At 44.1% G+C, this 22,287-nt stretch overlaps 1 protein-coding gene across 3 annotated transcripts in view; it reads right to left on the bottom strand.

Moving 5' to 3' along the window:
- The window catches only part of SRF (serum response factor), a 100,284-nt gene extending 80,896 nt beyond the window's left edge, over positions 1 to 19,388 (bottom strand). For 2 of the 3 annotated variants that reach the window (XM_081944752.1, XM_081944751.1), the window contains exon 1: positions 18,735 to 19,388. In XM_081944752.1, coding sequence (XP_081800878.1) covers positions 18,735 to 19,286 — 552 coding nt within the window. In that variant the 5' untranslated portion in view covers positions 19,287 to 19,388. The remainder of the gene's footprint in view (positions 1 to 18,734) is intronic. The other variant, XM_081944753.1, reaches the window with a different exon arrangement.
- Positions 19,389 to 22,287: the final 2,899 nt, after the last annotated feature.

The following is a 22,287-nucleotide window of genomic DNA, read 5'->3' on the forward strand; positions in this document are numbered from 1 at the left end:
ACTCAACAACAAAATAAACCGCAGGCAGTCGCCGGGAGCCTTGCCGCCCTGCCGCGCTTTAAAGCTGATTTGGCAGCTCTCCGCTGCCGTTCAAAGGCGGTGCGGCAAGCGGAGCACCCACCACTACCACGCCTACCTCCGAGTCTCAAGGAGAAAGTCAACGACGGTGAAAAAAAATCAAATCTTAATAGCCTACACTAAGTGAGGGGTAAAAAAAAACACAAATAAGGACAACAAGGAAAAAGAAAAAGGGAAATAAGTAGTAGGAGAGTCCAAGCCTAGGATAAATTAAACTGGAGTTCACAAAAACAAGTCCTGAACGGTAGACTGAGGAAAAATTCTGGGGCCAAGCAACACCAGGAGGCGTGGCCAAGGAAAAAAGATTCCTCAGTCCTAGGGCAACCAGACTGATTTAACCCGTTGCTTGGACTCTCCAAGCAGTGCACAGGAAAAACCATTTCCTCCCTACGTGCTGAAAATCTGCTGGATAAGATCAGCTTATAAGCAGCCCTAGAGACCATCTAAGAAAAAAGAATGTCACCTTTTGGGATAGTTTATTCCAATCTTAAACAACATGCACCATTTAAGAACAATCAAGAAATTCTTCTGAAAGCTCAGTGGAAAACTCTTTTAGTTGTTTGAATCAAGTCTCACCATTCCTTTAGCCAAATAAAATAGATTTCCTTCATCATCTATTTGACAATCCTTCAAATATTTGAAGTCAGCAACCCTACCATGCTTTCCTTGCATCTTCTCCAAGCTAAACATACTCCAACTTTGTCAATTCTCATGACAAATATTAGAGGAACAAAGAGAATGCAATGCATGGTCAACATTACACCAATGACTAATATTATCAACACTGATGGCAACCGCACATGGGGCTTTCTCTAATGTACGCAGAGAAGCAGAGATTGCAAAGAGGGATCTTCCTTGGGAAAACCATGGGCTCTTCCTCTTAGCTACAATGCCTCCCTTATTTTCCTGAAGTGCACCAGATGCAACAAGAAGATATAATAAATATAGTAGAAATAAATAAATATAAACTGTTGCACAATGCTCTTGTCTCATAAGCCTCAGGCCATTTATTGGCCCATTCACTACTTCTCTAAAACAATAATGTACAAACCAAAGCATTATGCCTTATCTTTGCTTCTTCTCTTTATCTAGCTGACTCCCTTTAAATAAAAGAAACAACTTGCTGATCTAAGCTGCCTGACATAAAAGGATGCAGATATACAGGCATAAATACAAAGCTAAGATAAGATAGCAGCTATGATCCAAAAGCAACATAGCGGACATTATATCCTCTTACTCTAAAAATCCCTAATAGTATATTGAAGGATTGCTCAGAACCACCAGAATGTGGTCCTGGAGCCAAAATAGAAGGGAGAAATTGGCAGAATTTAGGGAAAGGGGTAACTTGCTCAAATAGCACTACTCTACCCAGGGTCAGTCACTTTCAGATGATGCCCAAAACATTATCAACATTGAGGGAGATGCGATTATTCACTATACATATCAGAGGTGGTATTCTACCAGTTCAGACCGGTTCGCCTGAACCAATAGCGGAAATTGCGGGTCACCCCGCCCACTCCACCCAGCTGTAGGGCATCCCATTTAGGCCCTTTTTTCGCCAATAGCACATGCGCGGAAGGCTGTGCGATCACATTTGCAAACCGGTAGGGAATGCAAGTGAATACCACTGCTGATACATATGTGTCTACGTTAAATGAGTTTGAGAAAGAACATAATTGCATGTGCACACAAAAGCACTAGTCTCTCTGGCCTTTTCCTGATACTACAACTAATTTGAAATATAAACAGTGATTTTGACACATCTATGAAGGTAACTTGTGAATGTTTCATCAGAAAGATCCCACAATGAACCATTCTGTCCTCAGAAGAGCTGTTTTCGGAACACCTCTAAAGTGGTCTTACCCTAGAATAAGTTATTTCAAATATTCAAGAAGTGATCCAAAATAATCCCAACTATTTGTAGAATACTTACAATCTACGTTCCCTCTAAGGTGCGCGGCTGCGCTAGCGCGCAGGTGGCAAGAAAACACCGTGCAGCAGTTTTCAACTGCCGCGCAGTGATTTCTATTGCCACAGGCTTTGGAAGCTGGGGAGGTCCTTTGCAGGCAGCTAGAACAGGCCGCCTGCAAAGGACTTCCCCAGACTTGCTTTGAGGAGCACGGGGCGACTGAGGCTAGTTGTGAAGCCCCAAAGCCCCCACCGCCACCGGAAGAACTGCTGCCACCTCCTCCTCCTCTAACAGGCAGCACTGCCGGATTTGCCGCCCGGCGCTGCGGCTGAGATGAAGCCGGCAAAGCTCCAGCCGGCATCTCCGCGCGTGGCAGCGGCGCCTCCCCTCTGCTCGGAGCACCTGAGCTCAGCGCTGGGTTACCCCTGCCTGCCCCCTCCTCCTCCGCCGCCGTGCTTTTGAAGAGCCATGAGGCTGCGGGAGACAGTAGGAAGGCGGGGAGGGAGCAGGGGGAAAAAAAGCCTCATGGTTCTTCAAAAGCACGGAGGAGGAGGAGCGGGCACGGGTTACCCAGCGCTGAGCTCAGGAGCAAATCTGGTGGTGCTGTTGGAGGAGGAGGAGGTAGCAGCAGTTATTCTGGTGGCAACTCGTTGGCAACTTCAGCAGCAGCCCTGCCCACAATGAAAAAAGCAGAGATGGAGCAGATCCACGCAGATGACGTCGCTGCAACATGACTGGAGGAGGAATTCTGGGAGTTGAAGTCCACAAGTGTTAAAGCTGTCAGGTTTGAAGAGCTCTGCATTTTTTTTCTAGGGGTGGAAGGGTCTTGTAACTTGACAGCTTTAAGACTTCCATGCTTCAAATGCCAGAGTTCCTGAGCCAACAGGACTGGAGGAGAAATTCTGGGAGTTGAAGTCCACAAATCTTAAAGCTGTCAGGTTTGAAGACCCCTGGGTTTTTTTTCCCCTAAAGGGTTAGGGGTGCAAGGGTCTTGTAACTTGACAGCTTTAAGAGTTGCGTGCTTCAAATGCCAGAGTTTCTGAGCCAACATTTTGGTTGCTAAGCAGGAGCGTTGTTAAGTGATACTGATATTATATAACACTTTGAATTAAGCGGGTACCTTGAAGAAACATAACTTTGAGTTTCAAATAATACTGATTTCGTTGTTGTCTTAGGTGACATCTGTGAAAAAAATTCGGGTGCTCAGGCATGAAAATGTGCCGCTCAAACACTATACTTTTCTGCTCACATCGAAAAAAAAATAGAGGGAACATTGCTTACAATGTGCATTTTGGGCTTAGACCATTTTCCTAACACTTGGGAGTGGCCTGCTCAGGGTCAAAAGATCCCATGATAGAATCTTTTCCACACTCATGATTTTAGAAATTTCTATAGTTCTGAAAAATAGATGGACATCAAATTTTAAGAGAGGGAGGGAGGGAGAGGGAGAGAAAGAGGGAAGGAGGGCAACACCAGAGGCGTGGCTAAAGTTTCAATTCAGTCCTGGGCAGATTGGCTGTTTAACCCATGCTTCGAATCTCTAAGCAGCGTACAGGAAAATATATTCAAACCAAGAAAAATATGTAGTAATTTTTCCAAGTAGAGTTCTGTATTATTTCATGTCTATAGGCATAATCTTGCCAGACTAAAGACTCTACTCTCTGCCTCTACAATATTATACTCTGAACTATTAAGGAGGGGCTGTCTTCACCCTCTTTCTCTCACACAGACTATCTGGACTGAGTTGCCTCTTATTCCTTTGGAATGCTCACCCTCCATCTTTTTTCATTATACTCCACCACAGATTTTTGGCAAATTTTTTTGCATCAAAACTAATTCTGGGCTGGTAAACTGTGATAGCCCTTTCTTCTCCAACTTGGGAGTTTTCCAAATGCATTGCAATTGTACCGTATTCCAGTCAACATGACTGATGTCCCATTGAACAGGGAATTCTGGGAACTGTAATTCAAACACATTCCAAGGTTATCACTGCCTCTAATCCTCCATTCAATTCTTCTCCTTGAAACTGTGCAAGACTGGTTCTAACAGCACAGAAATGAGACATGTTATTTTGTACTCAGAAAGACTTTTATTATTCCAGTTAATCTAACTTCCAAATACCAAACTAAATCTTAAATTTAAATTTCTTTCCCAGCCATTTGATTCTCTCTTTCTATCCACCGTATTTTGTCCTGACTATCTTGCAGCCAGCAGCAATCTTCCAAACTTCATTACTTTCCAGGTCAATTAATCAAATAAAACAACACACTAAGGATCAATAGCACAGCACAGTGCCAACGAACAGTCTAATGTCTCAATAAACAGCCACTTCCTATATCAACTATTGCAATTTTAGGTTCACAACGAATCCTGGAAAATAGCAGACAATAACATTTTTTCCCAAAGATTGGAAAACCATTTGTATGGTGTGGAATAAGATTTCTGCCCTTGGCAGGGGATTGGATTAGAAGACCTCCAAAATCCCTTCCAGCCCTATGATTCTATGAGTTGCATAGTATGAACACCTTTAATATACGTGGCAAGGCCTCACAGCATTGTCTATTATTGCAAAGTTTTAGTTGTTTTTCACAAGGTTTTGACATTAGATAGCACAACGAAAGTGTGACTACCAAAGTTTCATGAAATTGACAAGATTCTGACTTTTATAAATACAGGTAGTCCTCGACTTAACAATAGTTCATTTAATGACCGCTAGAAGTTACAGCAGCATTGAAAAAAATGACTTATGATCATTTTTCACACTTATGACCGTTACAGCATCCTCATGGTTACCTGATCAACATTCAGACACTTGGCAACTGACTCATATTTATGACAGTCGCAGTGTCCCAGGGTCATGCAACCTCCTTTTGCGACCTTCTGACAAGCAAAGTCAATAGGGGGGAAGCTGGATTCACTTAACAATTAAATTGCTAACTTAACAAATTCAGAGATTCACTTAACAAATGTGGCAAGAAAGATCATAAAATGGGGCAAAATTCACTTAACAACAAAACTTTTGGGCTCAATTGTAGTTGTAAGTTGAGGACTACCTGTAATTGGCTGGAAAACTTGACATACCCTGTTCTAATCTATAAACCTAACTTTACATCTAAAATAGCTGGACCCACACATTATATTATGTGAAAACTACTACAGGTAATCCTCAATTGACAACCAGTCGCAGGTCAGAGACTGTTCCAAGTTACAATTACCCAAAAAAGGCTGTTTATGGTCACACACTCCCATAGTCACATGATCTCATTTGGGCACTTGGCAACACAGACACATCTATGGCCGTTTGCAACATCCCTTGGTCATGTGACAGCATTTTACAATGGCTTTGCCAAAAATCAGCACTTCTGATTTTCAGCAAAACAATGGATTCACACCTACCATCGCAGCATTGACTTGATCGCCATATCATTTGCACTTACAACCAACAAGCTTATTTAACGACCGTGACAAAAAAGTGGGTCAGTCACATGATGGACTTGTCTTATTACTATTATAACATACAAAGATAATGGACAGGCTCCATTATGGTTTTACGTTGAGGGATGCCTGTTCTAAAACTCTCATCGTAACCTTTCAGTAGGCAAAATGGTCATTGAAAAGCAATCATTTTTGAACCAAAGTTCCTCAAATGGGCTAACTTACAGAAAGGTGTCCAAAATCTGACATCCATGACTCCCAATGGAATGAAATATGGAAAAGCTGTGCTACTGGGTGCTGCTGTGCTCACATGATCTTCATTTTCAATTTTCTGTGACAATTTCAGTCAGTCTCATAACCCTTCACTCCCTCCCCAACTCAGCAGCAGCCATTTACCTGATGAGAAAGAAAAGGAAAGGGGATAGATGAGGGAGGGAGGGAGGGAGGATATCCAATGCTCCCTGCAGATTTCCACAAGATAACTCAAAGGGGAAGCCAGCAGTCAGTCAGAAGCTGTTCCTACTCCTATTGCTTTTTTTGTCTGCCTTTGATCATTCTTTCTCTCTGTTTAGATAAGGAAATAATCTCTGAAACAATGAGCAGAAGAGGCACAGATTGTCTAGCATTATGCCAAAAATCAAATGAACTGCAGTATCTTTTAGCGCTATGTGTGAATCTAACCATTCCTCCTATTCTTCTGCTTAGGTCATGCACATTCAATACAAAGAGCTACACTCTCCAGCACCACCATCAACAAAGATAACAAGCATCAAGCCCCATCCAACAATGACTTTCTCTGAATTTCACAACAGCTTTGCTCTCATCCAGATCATTTACTGTAGATCTTTTGTCCTAAGACCAAAGCAACTGGTAGGAGAAACACAGAAACACACTACAACTGACAGCTTGCACAGGCTATCATTCAACAAAAGGAAGCAGACAAGGTCAGAGAGCAGGAAAGCAATATATCTACTTGGTTACTTGGTATATCTCCCTGTTCAGAAAAACTCACCTGTCACTGCTCAAGCCTGTATTGAAAGACTCACATGCAGCCTTGCTGGGAAAACACTAAAGAATCCACTACTCCAGCAGTTCTCTTCCAACAATAGCCAACGGGGTGCTGCTGAGAAACCTCTAAGCACTATCCCACCACTAAAACTAAGAAAATTTGATTTAAGTGTCATGACTACCAACAGCAATTATCCCAAGAAATATAAAAAGTATGCAGAAAGTAACAACTTCTGGTGAATTCAAGAATCATAGTGAATATCCAGAGTTATGCTTCCAAAATGTATGGGATGGGATTTTGGTCTACTTAGGGGAGGAGGCAGGGGTGGACTTCAAAAATTGCAGCAATGGGTTCACTTCCCCATTGCTGGGTGGGCGTGGCCATAGTGGGCATGACCTAGGTGGCCACTTGCATCACGGCGGGGGGAGGCATTTTTCACCCTCCCCAGGCTCCTGAGGCTTTCCTCAAGCCTCCAGGAGGGCGAAAATTGGTTCCCCTGGGCTCCAGAGGCCGAAAACAGGTCTGTTCCCAAACTTCCAGTAAACCCATTTTTCACCACCACCACCCCCCCCAGGCTCCAGAGGCTTTCCTCGAGCCTTCGGGAGGGCGAAAACTGCTGCTCCCGGGCTCTGGAGGCCCTCTGGAAGCCGGAAACAGGCTGGTTTCCTGACTTCCGGAACCTCCAGTAGGCCCGTTTTCCCCTCTCCTCAAGCCTCCACATGGGCTCTGCACTTAGCTGGCATGATGAATGAGTTGCGTGGAGACTCCTGGGACAGGCGGGGTGGGCATGGCCAGCCCCAGGGTGGCATTTGGGGGTTTGCTGAACTGGGCAGAATCCTTGCTAAAGGATCATGTGAACCCCCAGCAGCCCACCCCTGGGAAGAGGACTTATGGATAAAGTGAGTTTTTAAGGCTGGCAGAGGCTTAAGGCACCCATTTCATTCCACCACCACCCCTGAAAAGGTGCCTCATATTGCAAAACGGATACTAGAGAACAGATTTGTCATACTTCTGTTTTAAACCCTCACAAGGAGCCATGAGCAACATGCAGGTGAGATGATCACATGACACACACAGATGAATGAGTGGTTTGCCAGAGTCATGATGGGGCACTTCTCAACCATCACAGAAACGAAGTGGAATGACAGAGAAAGGAAGTTCCCACCCTCCTCCAAGCTGACCAGAAAAAGACAACCAACTGGAGGAACAGAAATGAAATTGTCGACTCTTCCTTTGCTGGTTTCCAACAAACAAGTAAAAAATAATAATTTTAGTGCAGTTGTCAAACAAATTTGATTATCAAATATTTAGCAATAGCACTTAGACTTATCGGTATATACCACTTCGTAGTGCTTTCACAGCCCTCTCTGAGTGGTTTACAATCACATATTACCCCCAACAATCTGGATCCTTATTTTACCGACCTCGAAAGGATGGAAGGCTGAATCAACCTTGGGCCTGGTGAGATTCGAACTGGCAACTGCTGGCAATCGGCAGTCAGCAGAAGAAGCCTGCAATACTGCAAACTCACCACTGCGCCACCACAGCTCATTTACTTAGTCTTCAAAAGTTCAAAGCTTTCTCTGCCCACATTTCTCACCAAACCACTTAAGGCTGAATGAAATGCAAAACAGTCTGCCATAGCCAGACCAAAATATGTCAGTGCAAAAGCAAGTGTTGTGTTTTTGCCTAAAGAATGGGACAAATGCAACTGACCGTCATTATATTATAATTCATCCCTGCATAACATTCTGTCTCTAGCCAAAGCATTCAGATCATTTCAAGAACGTAAAGCAGGCAGCTTCTACTGTCAACGAATAAAATGGAAAAAGGAAAGCAAAACAGCAGTCAGAAGTCCGACTTTCAGGCACGTGCCCTGCTTAAGTTCATGAAGAAGTATCTAGCCAGAATTTTTGCAAAACTTTATTCAACCCACAACAAAGATGAAAGTACTCAAAACTAAGGAAGAGATGCTCAGCTGTGCAAATAGCCCAAAGCCAATACTTCTTGCCAATGGTTTTGTAAACAGATTTAGTAGCCAAGGCATCGGATTGGATACATTCAGGACCCTGAGCTATAGAAAATCAATCATTAGTTCAAGATCCTTTGAGAACTTGCCAGCATTATTTCAGGAGGCTGAGTTCTTAAAAATAACACATGTGCTATCCACTTGAAGAATTCGGTTTCCAAGCTGCAGACTCTTCCAGCTCACGGTAACTCATAGAAAGTAGTCACAAAGGAAAAAGAAGCAAAGTGAGCTAAGCCCAAAATGGAATGCCAAAAGTAGAAGGAGCTGGTAAAACTAAGTCCGCATGAAATATTTAAATATTTAATTATAGCCATATTTAAAAGAGCAAAGAATGTACGCTCACACGTTGAAATTAATGCAACATCATGCCTTCTCAGGGGACTCCTCACCATGTTTTGTAGTGCAATGAATCTAACAATCCTGGACACCATGGCCTTTTAACCAAGGTGCTCTAGAGCTTGTATTTTGCAGCTCATTGCAGTTATATGTCTGCAATCCATCTATTTCAAGGAACCCTTAAAATGGCATTACTAGAGATATAGCAACACTGGATTCTGATGCATGCAAAAGTAGATGAGGCATTTTTATCCCAAGGACAACCCAATCAACGTGTAACAGTTTACCAGGTGTTCAAGAACCTTCCACCTCTGCCAATCCTGGTATTCTATACTTAAAAGAATTTTAATCAGGCTCATTATGGCGGCTAAACTGTGCTTAAATTGACATGTAGCAAGCTGAGCAAGTTCAATCCTCATTGATACAAGCAGCCAATTGTCTTTTCCAAGTAGCCCAAACTTAATTACTTATTCTGTATCTTTCTACCCTAGGTGTTAAAAAGCAAAAGTAAAGTACAGACATTGCTAACATGCTTGTGAAGAAGGCACAGAAGAGGCTGTACTTCCTGAAAATGCTCAGGAAGATAAATCTATCTCAGCATCTACTTCTGTCCTACTATCGCAGCACCATTGAGAGTGTCCTGGCATACGGCATTCTTGCATGGTATGGGAGCAGCTGTGCAGCAGACAAAAAAGCTCTACAGAGAATCATTCAAACTGCCCAGAACATCATCGGGCTCCAGCTACCAGCCCTGGATGACATCTCCGCATCTCACTGTTCGAGGAAATTACATAACATTCTCAAAAACTCTTCCCATCCTGGTTACAATCTTTTTAGGCTGTTGCCTTCTGGCAGAAGACACAGAACAATTAAAACTCAGACCACATGTCTTCTGAATAGCTTTTATCCCAGAGCTATAATTGCACTCAACAATGAACTAAAGGGCTACCATCAGTGAGCTGTTGAACAGCACTACTTGGTCTGTTGTGTGGATGCTTGGGTGGTTTGGGGGCGGGGAATTTTTGGGTGGGTGGGGAGCGTCTGGGGATTGTCATGTGTATTGGGCCTGGTCTCTGGGCATCATGTGAATTTCATTGTATTTTTATACTGTATATACTGTGTATATACATACAATGACAATAAAGTTAATAAAATAATATATATATAAATATATATGCTGGTTTTGTTGTATTCGGGTCTTTTCCCGTGTAAGGTTGAGATTGTCTTTGCAACGTTTCGGCAGGATCTCACCTGCCATCTTCAAGACTTACAGAAAGACGGCAGCTCCGTTCCCATTTTAAGCCCACGCTTGAAGATGGCAGGTGAGATCCTGCCGAAACGTTGCAAAGACAATCTCAACCTTACACGGGAAAAGACCCGAATACAACAAAACCAGCATACCTACACCCGTGAAAATCTACGAAAACAAATAAATATATATATATATACACACATACACACACACACACAAAACTACAAGGGACAAAAATAAATCATTAGATTTTTAAGGGCTTGATTAAACCTGACAATCATGTCCTTCACCCCCCAAAGATGAGAGTATAATCAGTCCTCGAATTATTACCATTCATTTAGCAATCATTCAAAGTTACACTGGCACTGAAAATGGTAGTTATGACCTGTCCTCACACTTTTGACTATTGGATCTCCACGGTCACACATGTATAATGGTTGCAGCTTCCTTTGGTCATGTAATCTCTTTTTTTGACCTTCTTAGCCAGCTTCCAACAAGTAACGTTACTGGGGAAGCCAGGAGGATGTCACAAATTATAGCCATGTGATGTCACACTTAACAACTATGAGCATTTGTTTAACAGCAGCAAAAAAAGATTGTAAAAATCAGGTGTGCTCACAAAATCATGATGGCCTCATTAACAACTGTTCTGCTTAACAAATTTTCCAGTCCCTATTGTGGTCATCGAGGATTATCTGTAATGGCACTAACCCACACTTTGAATTGCTCTGGAAAGCAACTGGCTTCCAGTACAAAACATTCAATACACCCTGTAATCCCAATATTATCTATTGATTAGAAACCTAGACACTGCATTCTGGTTACTCTTCAGGGACAGCTCCACCTGGGGCATACTGCAGTAATTGAATTGTGACATAACCAATGTCTCTGAGTAAGGCATGCAAGATACAAATGGCTCAAAAATGATCGCCACTGCTATTCTAGATGCTTTATACATCACTGCATCTTCTTCACAGTTGCTGCCACCTGGAGAGCCAGAGAAAGGTGAGATCAAAAAGGTTCCCACCAAACTGCTCTTTCAGGTCAAATAGGTCCCCATCTTACACTGAACTCCTAAAGCTGAGCAACCCCTGTTCCCTGGATTTAACTATAACCTCTTAGAATTCATTGACCCCATGATTGAACAATGGTCAGTAACTTCTAGAAAGCCAACTCCACTAATGGCAAGAAGCTGCTACCACCCCACCACCCCTACACCTGCTTGATAGCATCCTACAATATTCCCCAGACACTAGATAAAAGAGTTTTGTCCAGAGATCTTCCCATCCAACAACTTCACTGGTCTTCATTCTTACTTAGCTAAACTGCAACATACTATAAGAACTTGGAGCTCTAGCAATATACCCAGAAAGCAGGACAGCTGGGGGGGTGGGGTGGGGGAAGAAGCTATTCAATTTTGTCCCAAAGAGAAACAGCTGCCATGCTCTTCATTTCATACAATCAGCATGGGAAAAGCAAGACTGTTAAGCTATTTCTCAAATGGAGACAATATATGGAGGAGGTTTGCAATCACACTGCATTTTCCCCCCAATAGCACCAGTCTAAATCTTGGGAGTTTGGTGGTTGTTGTTTTTTTAAAGCAAAGACAAATACTAGGTGCAAATAATAGTTGAAGATGATCCAAATATTAAAAAGCATTAGAATAAAAATAATACTCACTGATGTTTAGGTCTTTTCAGAAAACAGGACATTAGGACCCAATTCATGATTTTAGTACTGCAGAGTTTTGTAAACATAACTTGCAGAGAGGAATCCAGAAAAGCAACTCTGTGTAACACAACAGTTGACCTCCTTGTGTTGTTACAAGAAACTTTTCTCTAATCTATTAAACTGTACCTCTCCCTCCTGATTGTTGCTACAGAAATCTGACAAAGTTAAATTAGTATTTTGTAATTACCAACGTTATCTATAACAGTCATTTGGGGAATGGGAAGCCTCCCCAACAACAGTTTGGTGAGAATACCCATAAAATATTACCAAACTTATAATTCATTTAAATTAAATGCAAACAGAAATTATCTCAGAGTAGTTAAAAATACATGAGATGATTTTAAAAAAAGTATTTCAAACGTTTGTAACTGTTCTTGGTTTAAATACCACTTAGGCAGGTGTATATCGGTTACATAAAATTTGCATTCTGTGTATATGTTTACATAGTAATAATTTTCCTTTTCCTCCCCCCCTCCTTTATACAAGAGGTAAAGGTCAAAAGTGAGATTCATTATAAGTTCACAATGTTTTTCCATTAAAGCAAAACTTCCGTATGCACTAGAAGGGGAATGATAGTTTCTGAAATGCAACTATTTGAGCACTTTTAGAAACATGACATTGGGATACTGGCTTGACTTTATTCTTCAACTATATTCATTTGAAAGAAACCTTGACACTGCATTTGAAAAAAGAAAAAGAGCCCACTAGGTTGTCAGCCGTAGTTGTGTCTGTGCCGTGTGCAACAAGTCTGTACTAGCCTTAAAGAAGCATTGGTAATTTGGGGCCTATTTTGGTCAGTATGTCACAAGTGAAGCCAAAGCTCAGTTTGACCCCAAACAAATAAGCTGAGATTTCCTATCTGCAAGTTAACAGGTTGTTGCTTATATTCCAATAACTAGATCATATAAACATAAGGCAAACTCTAAGACAAACAATTAATTGTAGAAAGGTATATTATGTGGTCTGTTATACAGGCCAGAGAAGGAAGTAAAAATGTGAGGCATAAGACATTGCAATGAAGCAAGCCATAAATATAAAAGGAATATAAAGTTGAGTGCAACAGGAATGGGTTACTTAAAGATTATGTATTGTAAAACAAGACTGGTTGGGTGCCGAGCTAATATGGACTAAATACAAAAAATAGCAATCATATTGAGAGATGTTGAGATGATTGGATCATATAGAAAAGAGTGAATCGTATAGAAAGTGAATTGAGGGAAGAGTGACAAAGGTGTCAAACTCATAGCTCACAGGCCGGATGCATCATGCACTGGCCATGACAATGCCCGGTTTAGCAAAGAAAGAAAAAGTCATGATACGTCATGTGACGACGGTATGACAACACGAGTTTGACACCTCTGGTGAATGGGGTCAGGAGGAAAATGCAAAAAATCCTGGCTCAATTGAATTGATGACGTCTTAAAAAAGAAAGATGTTTAAAGAGCAAAAGGCAATGTACAAATAATACATGCTGTTAGTGTAGTAGAAGCAGGTAGAGTTTGCAAAGGCAAAAAGATGTAGAGGTGTAACGATGGCATAAATAAAAAATAAAGTTATTTCCCTTTTTAAAAAATGTTTTGGCTTTAACTTCCTTTGTCCACTACTTCTCCTTTTGTTCTGTGCCTTCCATGTTGTGTACCTTGAAAAGGAATAAGGTAGTGGCTATGTCACTGTATATTTGTGGCAGGGGTAAAAATATACAGATCCAGAATCTAATACTGGGCAGAGATATTATCACTTTTTATGTACTTGTTACTGTTTCCTAAGCAGGCACAATTAAATCAAGAGATGTGCTTGTACATAGCAACTTAGTTGTTTCTAGACACGACAGGTGGCACACAAATCTAATAAATAAAAACCTAGGGCACACTTAGAACACAAACATAAAACCAGTTTTTTTAAACCAAATCATTCCTCATAGAATTCTGGAAAAATGGGCTCTTGAATGGTTCTGAAAAAGCTGCATATTCTTCATGGTATTACTTCTTCAAGGATGAATATCCACACGCTCACTACAGAAACGTTTAATTGCCAATGTGAACATATCAGATAGATCACCCAGTACTTTATGCAGCTATGCACAAATATGTTGTTCCTTGTCTGCTGCAATCCAATGTGATTTCTATAATTCGCCATATAATTTATAGCTATATAAAAACATTTCTTTTTCTTTTTCTGGTGACATCATGTACTTTTCTTGGCCAGAATATGGAAGTGGCTTTCCATGGCCTTCTCCCAAGATGGCCCCGGCTTCCCAGTCTAAGTGACAACCCTGATATTCCCAGGTCGTCTCTAAACTGAGAATTTGGCCTGACCCTGTTTAGCCTCCGAGCTAAGACAAAGTCACCCAGGAATGCCATCAATGGAGCCATCATTCCATTTGTTGGCTGTATATGACTTAATATGAAAAACAAAGCCGAATGTAGATGCTCAAGCATTTACCACCCAGCATTGCTTTTTTCCAGAAATCCCATTAAAGTTATATTCATGCTTTCTATGGAAAGTTTGATTACGAGTCTACGGTCCAGAGTTCATGCTTTTCATGGAATCCAAGAGCCTCAGTTGTTAGGGAGCCTGTGTTTTACATTTAAGCCACTTAAGTTTAGCAACAGTAACAGGATTATGTGAGTGGAGCACATTTAAAGCCCAACAGACATTGCAACCTCATTTTCAACTGCAGAAAACTAACAGCCTTGATTTTTCAAGGTAGGAAACAAAAAACTTAAATTAGGCATAATATTTTCAAAACAAAGATCACACCCCTGCAAGATTCCACTATAATCTAGGGAAAAAACAGAAAATCCCTGCCCTGCCAACACATCCATTCTGCCCCACCTTACATTACTCTGCAGCCCTTCCCCTTACCTCAAAATCAAAGGTAAAGTCCAAGTATTTTAGAGTATGGCCGAGAATTTTACACTCCTACAGTTTATTCCACCCTGTGGCTCCTGCCACCTTGATAGCAGCCATTCCATTTGACTCTAAGAATAGTTTTGAGTCTTCACTCTGAACAAACATTTTGAGAAATAATGCCTGCATTTTCGTTTCCTTCTCTCCTTTTTTCTCTTTTAGATCATAAGCTTGCAGGCAGGGTCTTAGCTATGCCTAATCATTTTTAGTTGCTTTGGAAACTGTTTCGGTTTTTAAAATAAAACTGCCCAAGTACGTTGGAAGGCTAAATTAATCAACAGCATGAGATCGCCCAACTGTCGGTCATTCAGGGCAATACTAGAAAGCATATATTTGTCTTTTCTTCATCCTGGCAAGAAAGCTTCCAATTATTACAAATTTGCACCCTTTCTTGAGTCAGGCTGCAGGCAACAGGTATATGCAAGATCATGACCTAACTAACAGGTGCTGCTGCATATGTGCTCCTCCTCCATTATTTTAAGACTGGCAACACCACAACCGGGGGGAATAACTGTGTGTACTGAACAGACCAATATTGACTCAAGATAAAATATCTGCAAAAGACTTTTTGACCCACTATAATAAACAATGTGTTGTAGCTGAGTTGGTATATTACACTACTGTATGCCAGAGGTTTTCAATCTTTTTCATCTACACAACTGACAGGTGGAACTTCTGTGTCACTAAACCAGAAGTCCCATGATGTCACCGATTGCTGGGACTTATGAAGAAACATGGGGGCAACCTGCCACTGGTGAGGTCACAGGAAACAGCCTTCTGGCTGAGGCAGCACACCTGCATATCTTTTGCAGCACACCAATGTGCCACAGCACAGCAGATGAAAACTGCCACACTACATAATTTGCTGAACAACACCAAATGGCTAACTGCATATGTGGTAAGCCACAAATGATGGTTTTCAAACTGGAGAACTGTGGCTGTGCTCATGCAATGCTGCTTTGATGAACAAGACAATATGAAATATTTAAAATATTTGCATGCTGATTTTTAAAATCCCCAGGTTGCCCAAAATGGTAAATGCAGCATTATTAAAAAAATTATCTTACTAGTTTCCAAATTTTATTTCTCAAATTTATGCACTACCCATCTCTGGATGGTATAGAGATAAAACAATGAAATATGCATAAATTTGATAAATAAATGGAATGGATGTTTTTCACTGGCTTCTAACATAAGCTAACTCAGAGTTCAACAACCAAACAACTTTCAAATGTCATGAGAGGGAATGATATTGGGAAAATCAGGGTTACCCTAGTTCAGAGAGACTATGGGGAGCTCAGTGTTGGATCCTGGAGCCCCACCTCCATCCAGTGGGGGCAGTGAAAGTGTTATGGTCTCTTTCCAAATTCTAAGAAGGGCAGAAGCCTTCGTATGAATCGGAAATGGCTTCATAACCACAAAAAAGTATCTTTCACCAACCCACCAACATGATTTTATTTGGTTTTAATTTAGACTGTAATGTGATTTCAACTAATGTGGTTTGTAAACAACAAACCTGGCATTATTGTGCTGCTTGGCATTAAGTGAATTCAGCCAACTGTTTAAAAATCCCTAATTAAACAATGATTGTTTTAGCTGAAGCCAATATCAATGATAATTAAACTGTATAAGGAATCAAATTTGCACAAGACCAAAAACTTTGGACAATCCTAGATTATGCATTCTTATTTTGTCTCCATGACACTATAAATAGTAAGAGCCAAAATGTATAAATAAGGAATGCCCAGAAATACAGACTAAGCACTGGACACTAGATTTTTCAGAACTCATTAGAATTGCACCCAGAAAACAGTTAAAGCATTAAAGTGATCCAAATTCTACTGTGGGATGCATACAGAGATACATATTCATACATAATTCTTTTTATGCTATTCCTGGCAAGGAGCAGGCTAAGCAGTGTTTTTATTTAATAAAGTTCTGAGCCAGGCAGAGTATTGCCAAAGGCTGTCAACATTCTTCAATGTCCATGCTGATCTATCAATTTATAAAATTAACTTCAGAAATGTTAGTATAGACATTGGTGAGTTAAAGTCCAACACATCTGAAAGTCAATTCCTTGAAGTTTGTCTATGGGCTACAAGTAATTGGGACTATAACCCAAAACTTCCAGAAAATGCAAGATCATATTTGAAGGTTTTTTTTAAAAAAAAGTTGTCTAAAAGTTTTATGGGCGACCATTTAGCCAATCAAAGAGTAAAAAGTCCACTAAATATTAGTGTTATCTAGTTCCAATAAGAGCTATGCTTTTGACAAAAACTATTTCTATCAAACTGGACAAAGAAACTTCTGGCACAGTGATGGCAAACCTTTTCGGCACAGAGTGCTCAAACTGGAAAGTGTGTGCATGCATGTGCATGCGTGCACCAGAGCACCGGAAACCCAAAGACCAGCTGGTCGATGCACATATGAGCACCAGCCAGCTGGTCTTCAGGTTTCCGGCATGTGCATGTGCGCCGACCAGCTGGTCTTCTTGAGCTCCAGAGCACCAGAAACTCGAAGACCAGCTGGTTGGCGCACGCATGCCTGCTTTTTGGCAGTTTTGGGGGCAGTTTTTAGGCCATTTTCTGGTGCTCCGGCGCCCACGAAGACCACCTGGCCTACGCATATGTGCGTGCCAGAAACCATAAGAGCAGCTGGCAACAGCGCACATGCCCACAGAGAAGGCTCTGTGGGCCACCTTTGGCACTTGTGCCATAGGTTTGCCATCATTGTTTACGTACATTTGTTAAGTCTTAAGTCTATTAGTGACATACTGGAATACATCCTGACATAAGCATAAGCTATAATAAGTGGAACCCACTGCAACTTCAACTCCTTAAGTCACCTAAGGTTGCAATCCTATGCACTCTGATCCAGGGAGTAGTTCCTTGAGCAAAACAAAGGCGCAGGTCTGATCAAAGTTATCTTCAACATTAATCCAGTGAAATTCCATTTGACGCTCTCACCCATCTCCTCCCACTTATGACTGCATGAATGTAACTTTGTTGCTTGTATCCTTACTATTTATACTGCTATTGTTTCCTTATTGCTTATTTGTACCCTGACTGTCCTTAAGTGCAGTACCTTATGATTCTTGAGGAATGTATCTTTTCTTTTATGTACATTGAGAGCATATGCACCAAAGACAAATTCCTTGTGTGCCCAATCAAGCTTGCCCAATAAAGAATTGTATTCTATTCTATAGAACCAGTGAAGGTACTGGTTTGGACACATGCTTAACATTCATTCCCTTCCTACAGAATGATGGATCTGCTGCATTTCCAACGTGCCGGTCATTCTTCCCCTTTATACTCGGAAAGAAGCACAACCCTTACATCTCAATGGGAACTCGAGTCTCTACAGCCGCGTTCGGAAAGCTTTGCCCAAGTTTCCCGGATTGAGCAGGGAGAGAGGCGACAAGGGAGCTCGGTTCTTATGCAGGATAGGCCAACTCGAAACCGGGCTGAACTCGGAACCGAGACCCCTGGTTCCCCCAGGGCTAAAGGAGGGCGTCGTGTCACTCTTATCGCCTTTTTGCGGTATTTAAACCAAAGGTCTCCCTCACTCCCCGCGAGGGTCTGCCTCGAGCTGAATCCGGCCCGGAATGGGGCGTGCCTTTCCGGCGCGAAAGCGGCTGATAGGTAGGCCCGTGTCTCTCTTCCCTTCCGGTATCAATACCAGCCCGATCCTTCGGGAGAGGCAGCGGGAGGCAGCGCTGCACCGGACAAGCATGTCGAAGCTCGCCGCCGCCGTTGCTGCAAATGTCAGGAGAGACACGTGGAGTTAAGAGCGGTTCTCCTAAGCGGGTTAAAGAGCGCTCTGGCATCCCAGCCGCCGACGCCGCGTTTAAGGGAACTGGCGACCGAGAAGCAGCTTTGGGCTCCGGCACCTTTTCTTTCTTTCGCCCGCCAAAGACCCGCTGCCCTTTCAGAGCCCCCGCATCGACCCCGATCGCCCTCTCCGGCCACCCTTGTCTTTTTGCACGGCCACCCTGGAAGGCAGCCCGCTTTCCCCGCCCCCCCAACACGCCCCAACCGCCCTCTACCTTCTTCATGATGCCCGTCTTCCTCTTGCTGAAGGTGGTGTAACGTCGCAGCTTGTTGTCGATAAATTCCATCTTGATCTTGACCCGGCCGCGGGTCTTCTTGCCGGGCTTGGCGCCGCTCACAGCCCCGCTCACCCCGCCGTAAGCCCCGGCCGCTGCCGCCGCGACCGCCGCTTCAGTGCCCCCCACCCCCAGTTCCATGTCCCCCAAAGTCCGCTTGATGCCGCGGCGCTCGCCCACCAACTCCTCATCTTCGGCCGAGTCCGAATCGCCTTCGCTGCCGCTGGCCGCCACCGCCACGCTTACATCCCGGTCTCGGTCGAAGCGACCGCCGATCGTCCCCTGTCCGCTGGGAGGGCCCGTCCCGTTGCCGGGCCCGCGCACTCCTGCAGCAGCAGCGCCGCCGCCGTTCGCCCCGCGGGGAAGCCCGGCACCTGGCCGCCCGGAGGAGGTTCGCGCCATGCCCATGACCGCGCTCCGGGCCAAGGCGGCAGCGCCGTTCCCGGCCTGGCTGGGTAACATAGTGCCGGTGCCGCCACCTCTTCCTTCCATGTGGGGCTAACGCGTCGGGTCAGACTGGCCCTGCCATGGGCCCGAGTGCCGGCTGCTCCGACCCGGCCCCCTCGCCTGTACCCGGCCTCCGCCCGCCCGCCTTCCTAGCCGCTGCCTCACACCGGAGTCAGGATCCGCGCCGGCCCGGGGCACCCCCTCCCCCCCCGCTATCTTTCCCCCATATAAAGCGATACAATGTTGCCTTTTATGGCGAGGACGCTCCTTATATGGTGAGAGCCGGCGCTTTGTATCTATTGGCCGCCCCCTAGCAGCGCTTGGACGCCGTTGGCTGCCGGGGACCGGGCTCGGGTTCTCGTTGGTGGAAGGCACAAGGGCTCATTTGCATACATTCCAAAAGAGCTGCGTTCGTTGAGACGTCACCCCGAGGCGCAGCTCTTAAAGGGGAAGGAGCCTGAGTCTCAAATGATCGCTACTGAACCGGGTGGAGAGAGGAGAGGAAGGGGGGGAGGAAAGAAGGAATTGAGATCCGATCAGCCGGTTGAGCAACAGAAGAACGGAAAAGACCCAACCTTCTCCCAACCTATCGCCTTTCGTTTTTCTCCAGAGAGAACCGTCATTGGCCCGGCGTGGGGTTATAGGGATTGTGTAGTCCCATCTGGAGGGCTCCTTCCAGGTCGGGGAGGCTCGAAACCGGACAGCTGACAGACGGTTCGGACCGATGCGCCCCCCCCCCCCCCTTTCAAGTATGCGTCAAACTCGGTGAACCCGGGACGGGATTCTGGGACTTGCAAAGAGCAGGGATGCGGCGTTTCCCCGGGAATTCTGCGCTTCCAGCCGCCGCCGATTGAAAAAGAAAAGGACGGGAGCGCCAAGCATCGGCGGCGCCCGCGGAAGTTAGCTACTGGCGACCACCCCCCCGTCCCCCATCCGAGAGTGGGGAGGGGTGAGAACAAGGCACTGAAGCCCAAAACCTTTGACTGGCACGAAGGGGATCTTAGCCCAGGGGTGCCTCTCTCGCCCCTCCCGCCTTGGGGCTGGCTCGCTTCTGGCTTTGGAGGCCCACGTGCTCCAGTTCTGGGGAGTGCGGAGCGTTCCATCTCTGCTCGATTTAGGAGCTAAGTAGCGGGAACTCCGAGCGACCCATTCGTGGAGATCAGTGGTGTATTAACCATTAAGCCAGGTGTGTCCAAACTTGGGAACTTTAAGACTTGTGGACTTCAACTCCCAGAATTCCCCAGCCAACCTGGCTGGGGAATTCTGGGAGTTGAAGTCCACAAGTCTCAAAGTTCCCAAGTTTGGATACACCTGCATTACGTAGATTAAGCACGTACTTAGGGCACCAGGCCAGTGGTGGGTTTCATATCCTATTCCAACCAGTACGGTTGGAACGGGGCCAGCGCACGCGCACAGCGCATGCATGTGTTTTAGTGCCTCCGCAATACTCCACTCCAGCTGCTTCGCACAGCGTCACACAGGCACTGTACCTGCCATGTGCATGCGCGGCAGCGCAGAAGCTTTAAAACACAGGTAAGGAGTTTGGGCGGGCGGGCGGGCGAGCCCTCCGGATCACCGTACCGGAATGGTAGCCGGTCTGGCTCTGGTACGCCCATACCGGGGCGTACCCCCTGCAACCCACCACTGCACCAGACCCAAAGGGGGCACCACAAAGTTGAGAAAGAAAGAAAAAAAACCAATGAAGATTTGTACACTATGTACAAAGGAGGGGGGGGGGCACCAACGCTTGTCAGTGCTTAGGGCACCAGTGAGCCTTAATCCGCCACTGGTGGACATAAGTTTCAGGTCTGTTACGAGCTCAGCCCCTTCTCCCTTCCCCTTCTGAGTTGGTAGTAGGGGCAAGGAAAGGCGAGAGGAACAATAGGCTGTCAAGAAGTTACCTTCATTGCAATATGTATTTCCCAGAGATTTGGCGTCGCTCACACCAGTTTCCCAGCACACCGGCTCCTCCTAATGGAGGAGGAAACTACTAACACTGGACATTTCTTTATTTTATGTATTTATTTTATTTCATTTATTTTGTCAAGCATGAATTAGATAAGAGATATATGTATAAACGTGATTATGAATACATGAAATGGATACAAATCATTGGTGGGATTCAAAAAATTTTTACTACTGGTTCTGTGGGTGTGGCTTTCTGGGCATGGCAGAGGAAGGATACTGCAAAATCCCCATTCCCTCCCCACTCTTAAAATTTCCGCTACCGGTTCTCTAGGACCTGTCAGAACTGGTTGAATGCTACCTTTGATATAAATGCAAGGGAATATTAGGACAGGGACGGTAGGCATGTTGGTGCGCTTATGCACTCCCCTTAAAGACCTCTTAGGAATGGGGTGAGGTCAACAGTAGAGAGTCTAAGGTTAAAGTTTTGAGGGTTTGGGAAAGAAACCACAGTGTCAGGTAGGGCATTCCAGGCATTGACAATTCTGTTAATGAAGTCGTATTTTCTGCAATCAAGCTTGGAGCAGTTTACCATACGTTGTGTGTTCGTGTGTTGTGGTTGAAGCTGAAGTATTCATTGACAGGACATTGTAACAGATAATTTTATGTACTACGCTTAGGTCAGATCTACATTTTGTAAACCTCAGATGTATTTACTTCCACCACCACCACCACCACCACCGGGTTAGAACAACAGAACAACCTTCTGTTTCTGTTACAGCCTTTTTTTTCTCTTGCCAGCAGGTGGAGGAACGGGGACTACACTGCCCTCTCCCGCCCTTTGGAGTCTCTCTGCCTGCCGTGGGTTCCTCTGCAGGAGGAGCTGCACTTCGGAGTTTGCTGCAAACTCATTTAATTGAGAAGAGGCTTTCATTGTCTTCTGAGCTGCCTGCTGTTCATTCTTTAACATTAAAAGTAGCTCAGGGAAATCAATACAGTTGGCCTACAACCTGGCAGTATAGCACGAGCATTTATAGCACTTAGACTTATATGCCCCTTCACAGTGCTTTACAGCCCTCTCTAAGCAAGGGGTCTCCAATCTTGGCAACTTTAAGACTTGTGGACTTCAATTCCCAGAATT

The sequence above is a fragment of the Natrix helvetica genome (assembly GCF_964273705.1).
Source record: "Natrix helvetica genome assembly, chromosome: 2".
NCBI lineage: Eukaryota > Metazoa > Chordata > Lepidosauria > Squamata > Natricidae > Natrix > Natrix helvetica.